Here is a 20720-nt window from a genome sequence, read left to right on the forward strand (position 1 = left end):
CAGTTGTACTGGTGGGCTTATTTGCTTCTACATTCTTACCACTTGTGTTTCTCTCTCTCCTCCTTACCTTGAATGCGCATGTTCTCCTGGTACTGGATGATGAAGTACTCCTGGCTCTGCTGCAGCTTTCTCAGTTCATTCTCAGTTTCCTGTGTGGCTAGTCGGAGCTCCTCAAAGGCCTGGTTGATCTGCTGGTGGCGCTGTGATAGCGTGTCCATGGCCTGGCTCCCACTTCCACTGCTGGCCTAGACACCAAACAGATGATGAAGGCTTAAAACAAAATCAGGACAAAATCTGCTCCCAAAACTCTTATTTACACCTTCTGTGTACGACAATAACTAAAGGCAACTGAATATGAACACCTGCAAGGAAGACACATTGAGTGGGGTGAGTAGGATGTGGGATGGCGTGCTTTCTGGTGAAACTGTATGTACCAACTACAAACCTTTCCCCAGAAATTTGCTATTTATTTATTTTGCATGAAATATAATGCAGTCAGTATGATGCTATTGTTTATTGCTCTACATATTAGCTTAATGTTACTCCTGCAGAATAAGTGCACATACAGATGTTTCTGCACTCTGTCCTCCGCTGTATTTTTGTTTGGGGACGTATGCTTCAAACTGAAAACACCTTTTTAATCGGATCAATCGACCCCTGGACTGTCAAGTTTTCATATCACAGTCAAACTGTCTGCACATGTATCATTCTGCTCTGTCTTTTGCCGTGATTTCCATCTTGAACATACTGATGACCAAAACAAAGCGAGAAGCGCTTTCACATATTATTAGTTGGCAACTGAACTGTGCATTAACCTGGTAACTTCAAACATGCTGGTTTAAAGACTGAGGTTAGGCACTCCACACTGTGAGCTTCTCCCGTCCTCCTGCTCCCTCTGGGCTCCACCGTGGTTATCAACCTGCCCCTATATCTAGAACAAATGGGGATACGTATCCTCTTACTACTCAGGAGGACTTGTTTCTTCTTGTGCTCCGAGTTGTTGGTATATGCAGCCTAGCAAGCTGCAACAGGCCAGATAGACAAAAGCTGTAGCTGTTATGTATGGTTCCTAACCTACCCACAACCCTGATTCCTGCAGTATTAACGCAGCAATTTCTTCGACTTACATTTGTAGCTTCTTGAACGAGCCTCTGCTCTGACTGCAGGATGTGTTTAATGCAGCGGACCAGTTCCAGAGGACAACGGTCGTAGGTGCTCTACAAAACAGACACACACTTAATCACATCAGGATGCAACGTTCTTTATGTGTAGTTTAATATAAGCAAAGGCATGAATCAAGTAATACAGGCTTGATTTTTGACATTATCGTTTAAATATTTTATATGCATGAAAGATCCAAAATCTTTTAACTACACATTAAAAACCCACCAAAAACAAAAAACTCCAGACACAGAGTTAAGCATACAAACTCAACAAACTAATGCCAGTTCAACCTCTTCAACCCTCCATGGTCGTGGCAGATAGCTGCCCTTCCCTGGGCCTGGCTCTGCTGGAGGACAGGTCAGAGTGCTTTCTCAGACTGTGTGACTGATTAGTTTTCTCCTGTTGGGTCTTTACCTAACAGCATAAAGCCTCTTTATGTGGTCATTGATGTAATTTAATGTTATATGCATAAACCCAAACTGAGTTTATTACAATAGTTATTATACACATCTTTCATTCTGAGAACACATGCAAGGCTTCTTTGAATTAACTGGTTTGACAAAACCTGACGCTCGAGTCAGAGATAACAGGATAACAGGTGTCACAACTTTTTCTGCTTCAGCTTGTATATGAGCTCACATGACGAGCAAATGCAGCACACACACACACACACACACACACACACACACACACACACACACATATATAGTGCTATCAAAGTCTTCATAATCTACAGTGATGATATCAAAAGATTCAAAGACTCTGGAGAAATCTCTGTGTGCAAGGGTCAAGGTAGAAACTCAATATTGAATTGAATTTCAGAAGTAGTCGTAGAAATAGTAGCAGACACTCTGCTGTCTTGTCTGGGCCAAAGTTCATTTAAAATGGACTGAGGCAAAGTGGGAAACTGTTCTGAGGTCAGCCAAAATGAAATTTGACGTTCTTACTGACAAACGCGGCTGCAGCGTCGTCCGGACTAAACAGGAAAGACACCAGCTAGCTTGTTATTTGTGCTCAGTTCAAAAGCCTGCATCTCTTAAATGGAGGTAAAGTTATTCTCTATTAATCAGTGATGAAAAGTATGTACGGGTATATACAGATACTACCATCCAGACAATGTGGGGTCAAGGGTATAACTGACCATTTTGACTATTTCACCTTTAAAAACTGTTTACATTAAGATGCAGCCTCTGTGGTTTTTGCACAACTATTTGCAGATCAATCAGGAATCGCTCCTGTCAAGACAGAAGCACATCACATGTCTGACAAACACGAGGGCGCATCACTCCTGTGTCTACCTGAAGGAAGCGTTTACACTGCAGTCTGCTTTTGTCGTATTATTGTGTTGACACACAAAAATGACTACACAACATTCCAAACGTGCCACTCTTACTTTTGCCATCGGTCCCACAACTTCTCCCTTTTTCTCAGTAACCAAATGCTTCGTGACGTGGTGCATTTTTCCACCAATAGGAAAGGGACAGCGTCCACAGTATAAAGCATTAACACTAGCGAGCCATGGTACTGATTATGTTGAGGACGTTTGTATATGTTCAGATAACTCCATCATCAGCTGTTTTTAGGTCATTCTTTCTAATACTTCCTGAAAATGAAGTGCAAGCTCAGGAATAACAGTTTTGACAGACCGTAGAACATCGAGCAGTCATCAGAGACACGGACAACTGAGCATGATGAGACTTGTACACAGAGATAAAACCACAGCTGTACTGAAAATTGTGAGGAGGTGAAGAAGAAGAAGGTCTTTACTTTTATTCAGGTCATGCTTTTGATTATTTTAAAGGCTGTTCCTGGAACTTCCTGACCACAATTCATATATAGTCTCCAAGAAGGCTTTGGAACCTAAAACTAAAGCAGCTGTTGTTCTTACCAATTTCATAAAGATGCTGTATTGTAGTAAGAAATATACACATTGTAACTTAAGATGTAAGAAGCCAGAAAACAGTCAGTGTGCACTTAAACACAATCATCTATTAAACATCAGAACATCCATCCATCTTCATCCGCTTTATCCGAGACCGGGTCGCGGGGGCAGCAGCCTAAGCAAAGAGGCCCAGACCTCCCTCTCCCCAGCCACCTCCTCCAGCTTATCCGGGGGAACACCAAGGCGTTCCCAGGCCAGCCGAGAGATATTATCTCTCCAGCGTGTCCTGGGTCTGCCCCGGGGCCTCCTCCCGGTGGGACATGCCTGGAACACCTCACCCAGGAGGCGCCCAGGGGGCATCCTTGTCAGATGCCCGAACCACCTCAGCTGGCTCCTTTCGATGTGGAGCAGCAGCTGCTCTACTCTGAGCCCCTCCCGGATGGCCGAACTTCTCACCCCATCTCTAAGGGAGAGGCCAGCCACCCTTCGGAGGAAGCTCATTTCTGCCGCTTGTATCCGCGATCTCGTTCTTTCGGTCACTACCCACAGCTCGTGGCCATAGGTGAGGGTAGGGACGTAGATCGACCGGTAAATTGAGAGCTTCGCTTTTACACTCAGCTCCCTCTTCACCACGACGGACCGGTGCAGCGTCTGCATTACTGCAGCTGCAGCCCCAATCCGTCTGTCGATCTCCGGCTCCCTTCTCCCATCACTCGCGAACAAGACCCCGAGATACTTGAACTCCTCCACTTGGGGCAGGAACTCATCCCCGACCAAGAGTGGGCACTCCACCCTTTTCCGGCTGAGAACCATGGCCTCAGATTTGGAGGTGCTGATCCTCATTCCCGCTGCTTCACACTCGGCTGCGAACCGTTCCAGTGCGAGCTGGAGGCCCTCACCCGATAGAGCCAACAGAACCACATCATCCGCAAAAATCAGAGATGAGATTCTGAGGCCACCAAAGCGAAAGCCCTCCGCCACTTGGCTGCGCCTAGAAATCCTGTCCATAAAAATTATGAACAGAACCGGAGACAAAGGGCAGCCCTGGCGGAGCCCATCACCCACCGGGAACGAGTCCGACTTATTGCAGGCAATGCGAACCAAGCTCTTGCAACGGTTGTATAGGGATCTAATGGCCCGTAGCAATGGGCCAGACACCCAATACTCCCGCAACACCTCCCACAGGACACCCCAAGGGACACGGTCAAATGCCTTCTCCAAGTCCACAAAACACATGTAGACTGGTTGGGCAAACTCCCATGCACCCTCAAGTATCCTCGAGAGGATAAAGAGCTGGTCCAGTGTTCCGCGACCAGGACGAAAACCGCATTGTTCCTCCTGTATCCGAGGTTCGACTAGCGGACAAACTCTCCTTTCCAGCACCCTGGCATAGACTTTTCCAGGGAGGCTGAGGAGTGTGATCCCCCTGTAGTTGGAACACACCCTCCGGTCCCCCTTCTTAAAGATGGGGACCACCACCCCGGTCTGCCAGTCCACAGGTACTGCCCCTGATCTCCACGCAACATTGCAGAGGCGTGTCAACCAGGACAGCCCTACAACTCGGGGCGGACCTCATCAACACCAGGGGCTCTGCCACCAAGGAGTTGTTTAACTGCCTCAGTGACCTCATCCCCGGAAATTGGCGGGTCATTCCCCTCATCCCCAGACTCTGCTTCCTCCTCGGAAGACGTGTCAGTGGGATTAAGGAGGTCCTCGAAGTATTCCTTCCGCCGCATAACAATTTTCTCAGTCGACGTCAGCAGCGCTCCGCCAGCACTATACACAGTGCAGGTAGAGCACCGCTTTCCCCTCCTGAGACGCCTGGCGGTTTGCCAGAATCTCTTCGAGGCAGTCCGAAAGTCTTTTTCCATGGCCTCTCCGAACTCCTCCCACACCCGAGTTTTTGCTTCAGCCACTGCCCCAGCCGCATTCCGCTTGGCCTGTCGATACCTGTCGGCTGCCTCCGGAGTCCCACAGGCTAACCAAGCCCGATAGGACTCCTTCTTCAGCCTGGGGATTACCACCACGGCAGGCACCAACCACCTTGCGGCCGCAGCTCAATGCAGCAGCTTCGGCAATGGAGACGCTGAACATGGTCCATTCGGACTCAATGTCCCCAGTCTCCCTCGGAATGCTGTTGAAGCTCTGCCGGAGGTGTGCGTTGAAGATCTCGCGGACTGGGGCCTCTGCTAGACGTTCCCAGCACACCCTCACTACGCGTTTAGGTGCACCAGGTCTGTCCAGCGTCCTCCCCCGCCACCTGATCCAACTCACCACCAGGTGGTGATCAGTTGACAGCTCAGCCCCTCTCTTTACCCGAGTGTCCAGAACATATGGTCGCAGGACTGGTGATACGATTACAAAATTGATCATCGACCTACGGCCTAGAGCATCCTGGTGCCACGTGCACTTATGGACACTCTTATGTTCGAACCGGGTGTTCGTTATGGCCAAACTGTGATTAGCACAGAAGTCCAATAACAAAGCACCGCTTGGGTTCACGCCCCTCCAGGTCTCGCTGTCGTTACCCACGTGAGCATTGAAGTCTCCCAGCAGGACAACAGAGTCTCCAGGTGGAGCACCTTCCAGCACCCCCCCCAGGGACTCTAAGAAGGCTGGGTACTCCGAACTGCCACTCGGCGCATAAGCGCAGATGACAGTCAGGACCCGTTCCCCGACCCTAAGGCGCAGAGAACAAACCCTCTCGTCCACCGAGAAAAACCCCAACATACCGGCAGCAAGCCGAGGGGATATTAGAATACCCACCCCAGCCCGCCGCCTCTCACCAGGGGCAACTCCAGACTGAGACAGAGTCCAGCCCCTCTCCAGGAGACTGGTTCTAGAGCCCAAGCCATGCGTAGAGGTGAGCCCGACTATATCTAGCCGGTACCTCTCAACCTCACGCACTAACTCAGGCTCCTTCCCCACCAGAGAGGTGACATTCCATGTCCCTATTGCCAGTCTTGGCAGCCGGGGGTCAGTCCGCCAGGGCCTCCGCTCCTGGCCGCCACCCGGCACACATCAGAACATTAGATTAACATTAATGAAAAAAGACAAACCGACAGGAAAGAAGCTAAATGTTCTGCAACCCAAACACACATGTAGACAAGAAAATCTGAGGGCTTCTCCTCAGCCGTATTAGAAAAGACTGAAGTTTAATAAACACGACCCAGGGTCTAGATCTGAGCTGTGGAGATGTGCTTGTATAAAAACTAAACAACATCAGCACAAGTTTACACAAAATATATGAGGGAAATGTTGGGACAAAGGTTCCAGTAGTAACACACCATCATTTTTCTTGTAGCCAACACGTACCTTTAGCTGGCTAGCATAGTGACCTAGCTTGATCTTGAGCAGAAAGCCGTCCTCTCCTCCCTGGACCTGGGCTTTCTTTTGGAGCTCGGCCACCAGATTATCCAACAGACGCTTGGCTTTGGTTTCCTCTGCTGGGTTATCCAACTCCACTGAGTCCCTGTGAACGGTACCATTGTTTTTAAACTGTTAATAGAATGCACAGCCTTCACCAACACCACTCACTGATCCAGGTCTGGTTTGTTATATAAACACACACAGAAACACACTGATTACGGTTAGTTTTTATTTATTTATTTACTGAGTATCGTGTGTGTGACCCTATTTTATGTACATGACGTTGGTTAATATTGCCGTTTTAAATGTGCCATCTAAATAAAGTTGGGCAGGACTGGAAAGAGACTGGTGTAATTCTGCATACCAGAGTTGGCCTTCAATCCACTGGGCCAGGTAGTGCCGCACCTCAATGGGGAAGTGCTGGCCGTACAAGGCCTGCATCTGGTGCAAGGCATCACCCTGCAGCTGCTGGGCCTGGATCCACATTGCCATGGTTATCCTGTGAATCCAGGAACACAGGAGGAAAAAAGGCCAGGTCAGCAGATTAGACAGAGTGAAAAGAACAGCAATTAGCAACTAGAAAAAGTTGCATTTCCTGCGAAAATGCAGTGTGAATGCCGTGTAGTGGAATCTGCTGAAAACAGCTGAAAAGCAGAATTATCTGCTGAAAAGAGGTGTAGAAGCAGAAATGCTTGCTGAAGATGGCTGTATGTGAAAGGGTACAATGAAGAGTGTCAAGAAAGCAGATTACATGCAAGCAGGGAAGATGTGCAGCATCTGTCACATGTAGGACTCGAACCCTTGCTACCAGATCTCACGGCAGCTGCGCATCCGACTGCGCCAAACCAGTTCTGGTCTCAACCAAAGACATGATGAGAGAAAAAAAATGTGCACTGTGCAGAAGAAGCTAAATTATGCTGAAAAGAGGTGAAAATGCTGAATGTTCAGCAAAAAGATAAGGAGATAAGGAACCTGAAAATCGTGTTGAAAAGAGCAGAAGAGACTAAATATTGTGCTAAAAAGAGGTGAAAAAAAGCTAAAAATTGTTCTGAAAAGAGGTGAACCAGCAGAATTTTTTTGCTGAAAAGAGGTAAAGAACCTGAAGTTTGTGCTGAGAACAGTTGAAGAAGCTGGAACTTTTGAAAATTTTGCTAAAAAGAGGTGAAAAAGCTGAAAAATGTGTGGAAAAGAGTTTAAACAGTTGAAGTGTTAACTGATAATGTGGTCCCATTCAGCAAAATGGGCCAAAAAAATGGCATAAAAAGCTTAATATCTCAAAAAGTATAAAAGTTATGAGCACCAAAAGATATAGCAGGCATTAGCAGAAGGAGCAGAACAGTTTAAAGTTTGAATGGTGAATATCGGCTGAAAACTGAGGGAGGAGTTAACCAGCAAAGGTTGGAACAACTAGAATATGGTAGAAGAACAAAGAACTAGAAAAAGTTGCATTTCCTGCGAAAACTGCTGTGTGAATGCCGTGTAGTGGAATCTGAAAACAGCAGAAGGAGAACCTGCTGAAAAAACACTGTGTAGAAGCTGGAGTCTTTGCTGAAAATGGCTGTCTTTGAAAGGGTACACCAAGCAGCGTCAATAAAGCAGAGTACATGCAAGCAGGGAAGATGTGCAGCAAATGTCACATGTAGGATTCGAACCTTTGCCACCAAATCTCACGGCGGCTGCTCAACCCATTGAGCCAAACCAGTTCTAGTCTCAAACAAAGATATGATGAGAGAAAAAATGTGCACTGTGTGGAAGAAGCTAAATGGTGCTCAGAAGAGGTGAAGAAGCAGAATGTTCAGCAAAAAAAGAGATGAAGAACCTGAAAATTATACTGAAAAGAGAAGAAGAGGCTGAGATTTCTGCTGAAAAGAGGTGAAGTTGTTGAACTTTATGCTGAATAGAGGTGAAGAAGCTGAAAACTGCTGAAAAGAGAAGAAGTGACTGAAATTTGTGCTGAAAAAGAGTTGAACATTTAAACTTTCGGCTGTAAAGAGCTCAAGGAAATCAAACTTCTGAAAAGAGCTGAAGAAACTGAAAAGAGGTAAAGAATCTGACGTTTGTGCTGATATTAGCTGAATAATCTGGAATTTGTGCTGAAAAGAGGTGAAAACACTGAAAATTATGCTGAAAAGTGGTGAAGAAGCTGACATTCTCGTTGAAAAGATCTGAAAAGGTTGAACTATTAACTGAAAAAAATGTTGCCATAAGCGGGATTTGAACCCCGGCCTCCCACTCTGAGAACAGCTGCTCATCTCACTGAGCTAAAACATGGCTCAGCCCGGGAAGCAAAACTGGTGATCACGGCATTCACACAATAATGACAGAAGAGGACCGGGCGAGCAACACTAGGCAAACAATATCAGCTGATGCCATATGACAGATACGTTACTGATTTTCACACAATGAAATGCAAAAAATATATCCTACAAATAATATGAGTTAAGTCCATAAGTTGGACAATAATACATTCCATGTTATTTTGCCTCTGTACACTGTAGCAGTGGACTTTAAATCAAACAATTATGACGTGACTCAAGTGCAGACTGAAAGACTGCACTTGAGTCACTCAAGGGGGTTTGACAAAAGTATTTTTATAAGAGTTCCAACTTCCAGAGGATAAAAAGTAAAACGCTTTGACAAACAAGCACGCTAATACTGAAGATGAGGTTCATTACTTGGGTGAACAAGCAGTCAGTGACTACCCTAAGCCCCATGGACATCAAGTGCTTAGTCTCTGAGATGCTCTGTCAGGCCTGCAGCCACTTCCAGTCTGTGCTTGTCTGTAGGTCTCTCTGCCCTCACTTTGGACCACAGTAACTGAAAAGTATGCGCTACTGGGTTGAGATCAGGTGGCTGACTTGGCCATGGGAGAATATCACATTTCTTAGACACCCTTACGTTGCTGTTGTGGTATGCTTTGCTATGCTTATCCATTTGCATTATACAAGTAATCTAGTAGCATCTATTCCCATGTTGTTGCAGTATAGTAATGACTAACCTCGTATTGTGGATGGATTATCTCAGTTGTTCTCCTGACTGAAGTTTGGTCCGTTTACAGTATCCTGCTATGCGATTGCATTTGTCTCTAACCATGAGGAACCTTAACGTTCACTTTTATAAGTGGAAAAGTGTTAGTGTTCGTCCTCCAGCTTCACTGTTTATGTTATGCTAACATAGCTGTGTCGCTAGCGATCAGGTAGCACATCATTATATACCAGCTAGCCCAACTTCAGTAACCCTACAAACGTCACTGCTGTTTAGTTTCCTGTCTTCATTTATGTTGGAAGTGATAGCAGAGCTGTACGTTTGAATTTTTTCAGAAATCTCTCAGTCAGAACATGCTATATCATGCTTAGGTAACTAGCGAAACTAGCGAGCTAACTTCCGCTAGCTTCCTGCTAACTTCTAACTCCGTTAAATGTAATAACTTTTGTTTTCATGGATGCCTGGAAGTTAAACTTCATAGTTACACCTGGTAAAGCAGCAATGCTGATCGTTTTATTAAAGATGAAAGAATTTAGACAGTTTTTAACTCTCAGTGATGCTGCAGTGTTGTTTGACCTGAAGTCAAATATACGGAGTTTAGGACCCAGATTACTCCCAGATTTAAGAGCATCTTAGTCCGACAAATACGACAATAACGACGGCCGCTTGCATGTTCTGCAAAAAAATGTGCTTTGTCGTGTATCTGACGGACAAACACCAAACCAGTTCCACATCACTGAAGTTGCACCATTTTTACAAACCAATTCTGGTTCATCTGTTTCACTCAACAATCGGCCATGTGCGTATGAAAACAAAGGCACTGCGCATGCGCGTTTTACTCATATTCTATCGCGATATTTCATTTTCCTATCGTTGCCTAACATTATACCGGTATTACCGTGAACGGTATAATATGGGCCAGCCCTAACTGGAGTGTCTGTTTTGTTTATGTTTAAAGAGTTATTGATCTTCTACTGAGGAGACAAAATATGTTCTTTTTCCTCCTTTATCTATTTGTGGAATTGTTCCCCAGCAACTTCAAACTAGCTGTTTTTACACCAAAAACAATACACTATCAGATTTTTTGTTTAATAGCTACTTTATTTTATTGGAACAGACCAAAATACTCCATTTTCCGGTTCATTGGTGTTCTTCTGAAACACATGAAACTTTTGCCTAATCACAATAAATAATTTTGTTTATTATACATACACCGCTGTTATTTATTTAAAATACAGTAGTAATACATTACAGTTGATTTATGTATGTTCATGTTCAACCTCTGACAGAAAATAAATAATGTTTAAACCAAAATTAATCTTAGATCTTCCCATCTCAGGAGTAAAAAGGGACCTTTAAGTGTGACGGAAATGATGATTTTTTTTTTTTAATGTATTAAAAAAAAAAATACATGATGATTTTCCACACAGGCCTTCCAGGCCATTCGCTGAGGTGCCAAATGCATTTATTTTTTTTAAGAATTTACCAGATCGCTGATTTGGCCACTCTTAAAGTTTTATCTGCCTTTCTCATAGGTTTATCTGTTCTTCATTCTCCCTAATGATGGGCTCCTTCACTTGCACTGACAAATGTTTGGACTTCAAATTAAAAGTACCAATGTAAAGATACGAAAAGCAAGTTCAAAAGTGCATTCAACTCCAGATATGGGTTACCTTATATAGCGACCAAATGAAGGTGTTGTGTCAAAAAGTGATCTACTGCCAAAAAATGATTCCTGGTAAGTGACTGCCCATATTTAAACTGCTAAAAATATTTTGTTGGCCTACAACATATGAAATATGTGTCAAATGTATCCCTCATGAATGATATGAAGTAGGCACAATCAGTTTTTGGCAGACTGGCTTTTATACATCCTTTATTTACTCAGTTAAAAAAATAAAAGTCTCATTGACATTAAAAATGACTTTTTCCAAGGTAGGTCTGTCAGAAATTGCAACAAATATAACAATACTTCTCTAAAGATATTTTAGATGGCCAAATGTATAATATGGGTGAAATAATACACAAAAACACTTAAAGAACAGGTAATTTTTCAATTTTATATATAACTACTTTGTAAATCCTGTTTACTTAAGTCTACTTACCAACATAAGTAAAGACATCACACATGGAAAAAAAAACGTTGGCAATCAGTTTTTGGCACAACAAAGGAACAGGCCTTATCTGACCATGAAACTGCTAATCAGACAGTTTTTATGAGCTATGCAGATGAGCTGTTAACAACTCTGGGGCATGCATTCCCGAAAAATAAGTAAAAACTACGATTCCAATTTTCCTCAAAGAAAATGACAACATTAAAAAAGAAAAACATCTTTGATGTAAACAATATGAGCTCACACCCCCAAATCAGTCTGACTGGAACTTTCTAAGAAACATATGACTAATTTATCACTGAGGCATTGCCTTGTATTACCAACCAATGTGACGTGGACGACAAGATAATGAACCAAAGCGTGTGTTTAAAAAATAAAAACAAGAGTCAAACTGAGCGGAGAACAGCGGTGGTATCGACAGAGCCATATGTTTACATCCTTGGCACTTGACTAGCGAGCGGAACAGGGAAGTTTAACAGATAGCTTAGCTTGCTAACTTAAGTGTACATTCAAAGCGGCTCGCTGAAGCCTGAAACCGTAAATATGGCGCGAGTGTTGCTGAACAGATGCGACTATAGTGAATGAAAAGGTGTTGAGTTTACGTTGGCTTCGTTATTTCGGTGTGGCCAACGCTCTATTACTTTAGCAGGCTAGAAAAGGTAAGCTACTAGCTAGCAAAGTAGGGAAGCTTGCAGCTCCACCAAAACTTCGCTCTCATGCGCTACAAGTAGTTAACTGCTCCGACTATAACTCACCTTTTACAAGACTGCAGCACTCCTTACCGCAGCACCATTTAAAACAGCGGACAACACACACTGAAAACTTTTCAACCGTACGCAGGTTGGCTGACATACATGTCACATCGCCAAATTACGTTACTTGATCACCTTCTGCTTTCTGGTAAAGCAGCAGTTGTTGACCCGTATAATAAACGAATACGCATTTAAAACAACTTCCGGTGTCGTATTTCAAAATAAGAAAGTCCATAGTAATAAGTCTAATAAAAATTTCAGATTTCATTGTATTTCCTGCTGTAGTTTATCATTAATTAAACAATTTGTTTTAAGCCTAAATACAGCTACAACATTCATCATTTCCGGTTGTATTTACGCTAACTTCAAACATATTTGCCAACTCCTGCCATTTCCAAGAACAGTCCCACCTGCATCCCGCACGCGGTTAGGTACAAACACGGCTGCGCGAGCCTTAAAAATGGTTTTAAGGATTAAATCTGTAAACGGAAAAGAGGAAGGCGGCACTTTGGGGCAGTGGTGTGAATGTGCGTTAATATTCACCTTTATTTATTTCACCTACAATTTAAGGTGAGCTAATTGTACATAAATACCTCTTATAAGAAAGCTGCAGTTAGTCTATTAGTTCCATTACCGAGACTGGGACATGATATACAGAACATAAACAATCCTTGTTAGCCAGTAAGCTGAGGCACCTGGTTACGTGTATAAATGTTCAAAAGAAATGTTTTCCACCGCTGCTCGGGCTTTTGTGTGGCCATGTAGAGTCTGAAATTATTACCTTTCATGCTGTTATTTGATTAATGGCAGATTATGTAAATACCTAATTGTGATGTTTATTTTTACTCCGTGACCTTTAGTACTGAACGTCCTCTTCCTGGCGTCATTTTGACATGTAAAAATAAGTGTGTTTGACCAATTATGTCTTTGCTGTAACGATGCTTCTTGGCATTAAATCTTACACTGTTGGAAAGCCTGTTTATTTTATTAACAGGGACACATTTGTGGGTTGGTCCCATAAAAAAATTGCCAGCTCTTCTCTGCCACTACAAAACAGCAAATTTTTGGCTCATGTTTTGAGCTTCTAGTACCTCATGGGCTGACAATCAGGTGCCTGACTGTCAGGATCTATGAGCATGGACCCTGCTACAGCGGTCAGGTGGTGTCTGCCACGTTTGACTGATGTGGATAGGGCGAATGCCACAGGGCAACTTCAATATTTTCTTCCAACAAATAAGTTGCTGCATTATTTGGAGTGAGCCCTAGTACCATCTACAAATTAAAGGTCAAGTTCCAATGGGAGATGTCAGGGACAGGCTGTGACGTTTGCGTCCCAAGAAGATAATTTCCTCCCTGTGTCAGTACTTGGGACCTGTAGGCAGTCTTCTACAGATTTGCAGTCAAGGATTGCAGGACAATATGGCCCACAGTCAGACAATCCAGAACAGACTACACTGAGCCAATCTTTGGCCTCACAGGGCTGCCAGGAGGCCTGCCATGACTGCCCTTCCTACTCAGGCCTGTTTGCACTGGTGTCAGCAACATGCCACTGGAAGCTGAAAAAGTGGAGGGATGTTATGTTCAGCACTGAGTCCAGATTCTGCCTACAGCAGTTGGATCACAGGGTCAAGGAGTACAGATGTAGAGACCGCTATGCTGAGCGCTGCATGGACACTTGTGGGACCAGTTTGTGTGTGCTGTTTGTGCCAGAGCGACCAACACAACCACATTGGCTGAGTAGAGACAAATAATGGATGAAGAATGGGATGATTAAAGGCTGACCGGCCTGCACTCAAAAAAGTCAACTAAGGCACGTGTTTGGATATAAAAACGATTGTTTAACATTCTTTCTCATTGCTTGTATTTGAATGAAAGAAATTAAGATCAGCTCTATCTCTGTGTTCACCCAATGAGAAGCAAGTACTTCCAAACAATGACTCTTCTATTGCTAACTATTGCGCACTCTCCACACAACAGCGGAAGGTCAAATCAAAGCAAGCAGGAACAAACATTCAAGGTTGTTAAGCTAACAAATCTTTAGAGATATTCAGAACTACTCTTTTTTTGCATCCCTAATATCCAGGTGTGGAGGTATGTAAGGACGACGCAAGAGCTCGTCACATTTCTCTCCAACATTATTCTCAGCTTACTAAACTGATTTCACAAGGAGGCAAAACATCCCTTAGAACCCAGAAACAACATTCTTCCCATTTCCCTTCTCGCTGGGTGTGAGTGGAGTCCCCTGGTGGTCCGCTACACAGATTAAGCAATACATGTGTGTAAATATAGACCAGAATGTATTTATTTTTGTAGAAGTGATGAGTAAATCTAGTTATTAAACTTTTATAAGTTTATTCTTTTTTTTTTTTTTTGCCTGTCCCGTTTGGCTCTTTTGCATCAGAATTGTTGTCTAAAGGCAAAGAAAGATGCCCAACGGATTTACTTTACCAAATTGACCATCCCAGCCTTGCCGTAATGGTCCATTTGATTCACCTTTTATTGTTTATTTTATTTTCACTTACTGAATACGGGACAGACTTGACTGGGGGAAAGAAGGGGAGAAAGAAAGAGGGAAAGAGAAACAGCTGAGAAGAGGGACGGGGGAGAAGGGCAAAAAACAAAAACCAACAGAACGGGCAGAGAAAAAAAATGCATATATCAATCACCTGGATCACCTGCTGAGAAAGAAAAAAGAAAACAAGCAGAAGAGAACAAGAGTAATAGAATAAACAACATCACAATGATATATGGGAATATGACAGTAAATACTAAATATTAAACATTATTGTGCAGCACATAAGATCAACAGAACACAGTGTGCTTTGAGGTAGGAGCCAAAAAGGGTGTAGTTTGTGGGTGTGATCACCTGTGTGTACACCTGTGAGCATGGACGCGCTTGTTTTTAAAAGGTTCCTTCATGTAATGATCTGCTAGAGGGTGTGGGGGGGCCACAGCCCCGTCCTCCATATAAGTTTATTCTTAACAAAGCTGTCTCAACCCTGTGCTGTGCTTTTGTTTTCTAGAATTCTTCAGGTAAATTTTGCTGTCTCAAAGTGAGCGTGCAGAGAGGGTCTGACTATGTGTGGAAATCTGCCTATTGTTAGCCAGGCTACTGTTAGCCTCTGTGCTATAACTAAGCTAGACTATTACACTCCCCATGAGTGTTATATTCTAAATTCATTTAGCAGATGTTAGCCAGTTCTCAGTGCCCACAGACAACTGTGTCACCTGATAGACGGCTTATTTCATCATTTCAGAAGGTGGAGCAAACTGCAGTTCTCAGAAAGCAAAGAGTCCTGTAATTCCTGTCTAACTTATCTGCCACACCAGGGCTCTAGACTAACCTTTTGCTGTGGTTGCACTGGTGCGTCTTTCTTTTTTTCTGAGACGCACCAGCACCAGTTAGGCGCACCCAAATTTTTCAACCACATTGCTTAAAACCACAGTTTTACATGTGCACTTTTTGGGGGGAAATTGCTGTCCATACAGACACTATTAATTTGTAAATGGTTAACTAACAATCTTGTCAACACAAAGTTCTTTGTTTGGAGCACATTTCTACAAGAAAGATAAGTTACTGAAAAAGTGCTTGTGCTTAAAGAGCGTTGGCACTCTTTGGCAATATTGTAGACAATGTCAAACTTAATCATCACATCGGCCTCTGACGACCTGTTTGCTGCTGCCTGCTGCTGAAAGGCAGTGTTAGAGGGGACACTTGGGCAGTGCATTTATCGCAGCATATACTGTAATGTGTTTTCTGGATACACTGTGCTTTTTCAACGCTCAGAGATTGATGGCTCCGTGTCAGAGCTGGCTATGAACTTCAGACGGATCAGGCCTTAACAAAAAGTTATCAATAGTTCTTTTCATCTTTACTATTACCCACAGCTACCTCCACTTCTGCCGGGCCTAGGCTGCTCACTAGGGCTGGGTATCGTCACTGATTTCTATAATCCATTTGATTCCAATTCACGAGGTCCCGATTTGATTGGATTTAGCCTCAGACAGTCAGAAATATTATAGTTCTGATCATTTACCAGTACTGACACTGTGAGACTTCATCAGAGGTGTGAGCATCACAGCACATGCCTTTGTGTGAAAGTAACTGAGGATAAAACAGAAAAACATGAAAGAGATTTTCCAGTCCTGGCTTTTTATAGCAGGTAACCTTAAAAATATTCTGCAAGTTTGCATAATTTTAAAAAGTTTAAATTTCATCAGTATTGAACGGCAGAAATTAGGATTTCTTGTCCGAGGTCATTTAAGTAAAGTTTTTAAAAAAAAGACAGCGGCCGACAGCGCTGTAAACAACGGTAGACTGACGGGTACGCATATGTATCGAACAATACAAAATTTGTAATTTATTTTATCAACTTATTATACTTTAATGTATAATATTGTAACAGAAACAAAACATCAATCAAAAAATTGCTCTCTTTTTTATTCGGGCTACTTACATTTATTTTGGGCTACCAAAAACTGAAGAGTCCCTGCCCGAAGGGCTACCAGGGATTTTGAAATTTTGAGAGCCCTGAGATATGTTTATTTTTTTTAATTACTTTTGTTTCAGCAACATTAAATTGAAAAACTGTACTTTTGAGTTAAAATATATATTTATAATTTCAATAAATGACAAATTAAAAAGGCATGAAAATTTTTTTTGTATCGAAAATATATCGAACCGTGAATTTTGTGTATCGTTGCACCCCTAGTAATAAGCGAATGATTAATGCAGAAAACAGAAATTTGAGATGAGAAACTGTTCTTGAAGTACAGAGAGAGAGAGAGCTGTGCATGAAGTGTGAATTTTATCGTGCTGGAAGTAGAGCAGTGAAAGTCAGAGGGAGTTCATGACGATGTTTATCAAATGTGAAGCGTAGTTTGGATCTTCTTTTGCTGCTGGTTCAGTGAGTTTTGGTAGGAGAGAGATAAAAACTGCACTATAAGAAATGTGCAAAAAAATTACAGTTAATAACTGTAAAATGGCAACGGTAAATTACCATTGTTCCCGGGATCTGCTGGAGCCACTCGCCTAGCTTGGGAGTCACCGCACCTAGTGCTCCGATTACCACGGGGACCACCGTTACCTTCACCCTCCACATCCTCTCGAGCTCTTCTCTTCTCTTCTCTGAGCCCTTGGTATTTCTCCAGCTTCTCGTGTTCCTTCTTCCTGATATTGCTGTCATTCAGAACCGCTACATCGATCACTACGGCCGTCTTCTTCTGTTTGTCTACCACCACTATGTCCGGTTGGTTAGCCACCACCATTTTGTCCGTCTGTATCTGGAAGTCCCACAGGATCTTAGCTCGGTCATTCTCCACCACCCTTGGGGGCATCTCCCATTTTGACCTCGGGACTTCCAGGTTATACTCGGCACAGATGTTCCTGTACACTATGCCGGCCACTTGGTTATGGCGTTCCGTGTATGCCTTGCCTGCTAGCATCTTGCACCCTGCTGTTATGTGCTGGATTGTCTCTGGGGCATCTTTACACAGCCTGCACCTGGGGTCTTGCCAGGTGGTAGTGGTGGTAGACAAACAGAAGAAGACGGCCGTAGTGATCGATGTAGCGGTTCCGAATGACAGCAATATCAGGAAGAAGGAACACGAGAAGCTGGAGAAATACCAAGGGCTCAGAGAAGAGCTCGAGAGGATGTGGAGGGTGAAGGTAACGGTGGTCCCCGTGGTAATCGGAGCACTAGGTGCGGTGACTCCCAAGCTAGGCGAGTGGCTCCAGCAGATCCCGGGAACAACATCGGAGATCTCTGTCCAGAAGAGCGCAGTCCTGGGAACAGCTAAGATACTGCGCAGGACCCTCAAGCTCCCAGGCCTCTGGTAGAGGACCCGAGCTTGAAGGATAAACCGCCCGCAGGGGCGTGCTGGGTGTTTTTTTTCACCCCCCCCCAATTTTTTTGCACATGTCGAGGAGCGTGTCAGGCTACATTTCACTGTGTGTTATACTTGTATAACTATGCATGTGACAAATAAAGAACCTTGAACCTTAAGATAAGATGGGGCCTGATTATTTAAGACCTTGAAGGAGCAGGATTTTGGATTCATGTTCCAGTTGATGCATCAGAGTCAATCTGGGATCCAGTGTGGAGCAGATGGACACGTTTAAGGCTTAAAGAACAAACCGATGATTCGATTAGATACTCGGCTCCATCTCTGGAGTCACGGCCACCAAAGCTTTGTTTCTGCTAACACTGTAAACATATACAAATGCACATTAATAGTTGTTACAGCAGAAAGAGAAAAAGAAGCGTCAAAGACAGGAAGGAGATCTGCTCCACTGTGGAGAGAGCTGCACAACTTTGTTCCTGCAGAATTGTCACACAGTCAAACTGATAATTCTTCATTTTTCATTGATAGTTAAACAGACTGGTTCTTATAGCTCTGAACGTGCTTCACAGCACAGCAGCAGCAATTGTGTGTTTCAGGAAGAAACAACGTTACAATAGAGCAGACTCTCCTGACACTGACAGACAACACTGCGTCTTTACATCAGTGCTGACCACGTCCTTCCAGTTTCATCTACATGAAGTATATATAAATAAAACAGCGCTGACTTCATGTCTTGTTCTAGGACCGGGACACCGACCTATTCTTGATGCTGATATTGAATAAGTGGTTGACTGGTGTGTGTGTGTACCTCTAAAGATGTCTCTATAGATGACAAATACATGACTGTATACATGAAACTGACAGCAAGACGTGGGAAGGACACGGAGGCAGAGTGAGAGTTACCCTCTGAGCACTGATGAAGAGTCTGTGGATTATACTGCCAGCCAGGCCCTGGCCTGCTCCTGTCACTACCACCTCTGGTTCCTCCAGCAGGGAGCTCACAAACCTAGAGACAACACACAGTGTGGGAAATGTTACAATATTCCCACAAAACAAAACACTTAAATAAGAACATGTAAAACCTGAAGACACCAAAACTATAAATAAGACCACCAACATGAGCGAGAAAGAAACATCATCATCATCATCGTTTATTTGTATAGCACTTTAAGAACACACCAGGCAGACCAAAGTGCTGAACAACACAGATCAAAACAACAACCAAATTAAAAATACCATAAAATCATTACATACAATAAAATAATAAGAAGGTGTCAGTTTCCTACAGTTAAAAGCCAGGGAATAAAAATAGGTTTTCAATCTGGACTTAAAGACCTGCACTGATGACGCTTGTCTAATTTGGAGGGGAAGGTTATTCCAGAGCATCGGAGCCGCAATTGAAAAGGCACGGTCTCCTCTGCATTTCAGCCGCGACTTAGGGACCGACAGCAGCAGCTGCTCAGCTTAGACTTTTACACCTACAGTGTAGGAAGGAGCGCTACTGGCAGCTGTCAGACTCTATAACACAGTTAAACATAGTCTAAGGTGCTTGAAGACGTTTCACCTCTCATCCGAGAAGCTTCTTCAGTTCTAAGGTCAAATGGTGGAGAGTCCCAGATTTAAACCCAGTGGGAGTTTCCCCCCCAAAGAGGGACAAAGGACCCCCTGATGATCCTCTACCTAATCACATGAGCCAAGGTGTGAAACTGGGTGTGGGTCCCAATCAGCCAGAGTTTCGGGTGTGTTCATTGTGAAACCTGGCCCCACCCTATCATGCGAATTCCTGAGGTCAGATGGCCCAGGATGTGAGTGGGCGTTAAGGCGTCTGGGAAGGATCTCAAAACTGGATTATAGATGGCAGAGAGTTGGTGTCGTAAACCCCCACCTCTGTTCAAAGATGGTCGCTCACAGTGGACATAGATGCTTCTTTCACTCCTCTTTCAAACCATCTGTCCTCTCTGTCCAAAATGTGAACATTGGCATCCTCGAAAGAGTGACCTTTGACCTTAAGATGCAGATGGACTGCTGAGTCTTGTCCTGTGGAGGTGGCTCTTCTGTGTTGTGCCATGCGCTTGTGAAGTGGCTGTTTGGTTTCTCCGATGTAGAGTTCTGAGCATTCCTCGCTGCACTGTACAGCATACACCACATTGTTACTGTACATGGTTTTTCCTACGTGGAACGTTATAGGCTGAGTCTCGGGGTGTAAAAGGCGTGTTTGGAGTCACAGTGGATACATGGCATACTTAAATGTACTTCGAGAAAGCCAAGAATACTTTTACACAACAAGACTGTCCAATCAAGCAAAAATAACATGGTGGGGTTTAGCTGTGCAGCTGTACAGTGTTATTCAAAGAAAAGGGGCTGTATGGATACTGAGTGCTAGTGAGAAGAACATTTTTATATGTGAAGAAGTGATGATTGTTCTCAGACTTTAGGACAGTATTAAAGCAGGTGTTTAATGCACCTAACGTGTGATCAAACTCAATAATAACAATCTCAGTCTCTGTTTTCGATCACTGATAAACACATCCGATATCAGCAGAGTATAAAAGCTTTGAGCCCAGGTGGGAACAGCCGAAGGAATTACCTAGGTTTAGAAAAAAGTTAGCC

At 43.6% G+C, this 20720-nt stretch overlaps 2 protein-coding genes across 6 annotated transcripts in view; both read right to left on the reverse strand.

The window, feature by feature from the left end:
- The window catches only part of LOC147309018 (signal transducer and activator of transcription 5B-like), a 59861-nt gene extending 40745 nt beyond the window's left edge, over positions 1 to 19116 (reverse strand). The window contains exons 1-5 of one of the 3 annotated variants that reach the window (XM_086272234.1): positions 19014 to 19116; positions 6780 to 6914; positions 6362 to 6518; positions 1128 to 1217; positions 68 to 245 (exon numbers count right to left, since the gene is read on the reverse strand). In XM_086272234.1, coding sequence (XP_086128360.1) covers positions 68 to 245; positions 1128 to 1217; positions 6362 to 6518; positions 6780 to 6907 — 553 coding nt within the window. In that variant the 5' untranslated portion in view covers positions 6908 to 6914; positions 19014 to 19116. Of the gene's footprint in view, positions 1 to 67; positions 246 to 1127; positions 1218 to 6361; positions 6519 to 6779; positions 6915 to 12269; positions 17307 to 19013 lie in introns of those variants that run through there. The other 2 variants (XM_086272233.1, XM_086272235.1) reach the window with 2 other exon arrangements.
- Positions 19015 to 20720, reverse strand: part of LOC147309019 (rab3 GTPase-activating protein catalytic subunit-like) — a 32189-nt gene continuing 30483 nt past the window's right edge. For 2 of the 3 annotated variants that reach the window (XM_086272237.1, XM_086272239.1), the window contains one exon: positions 19015 to 19116. The gene's annotated coding sequence lies outside the window, so the exon portion shown is untranslated. The remainder of the gene's footprint in view (positions 19117 to 20720) is intronic. The other variant, XR_015126072.1, reaches the window with a different exon arrangement.

Source organism: Aulonocara sp. 'chitande type north' Nkhata Bay, linkage group LG18 (genome assembly GCF_057382095.1).
Source record: "Aulonocara sp. 'chitande type north' Nkhata Bay isolate Kocher_YH1m ecotype deep benthic linkage group LG18, A_spYH_male_GT1.1, whole genome shotgun sequence".
Lineage (NCBI taxonomy): Eukaryota > Metazoa > Chordata > Actinopteri > Cichliformes > Cichlidae > Aulonocara > Aulonocara sp. 'chitande type north' Nkhata Bay.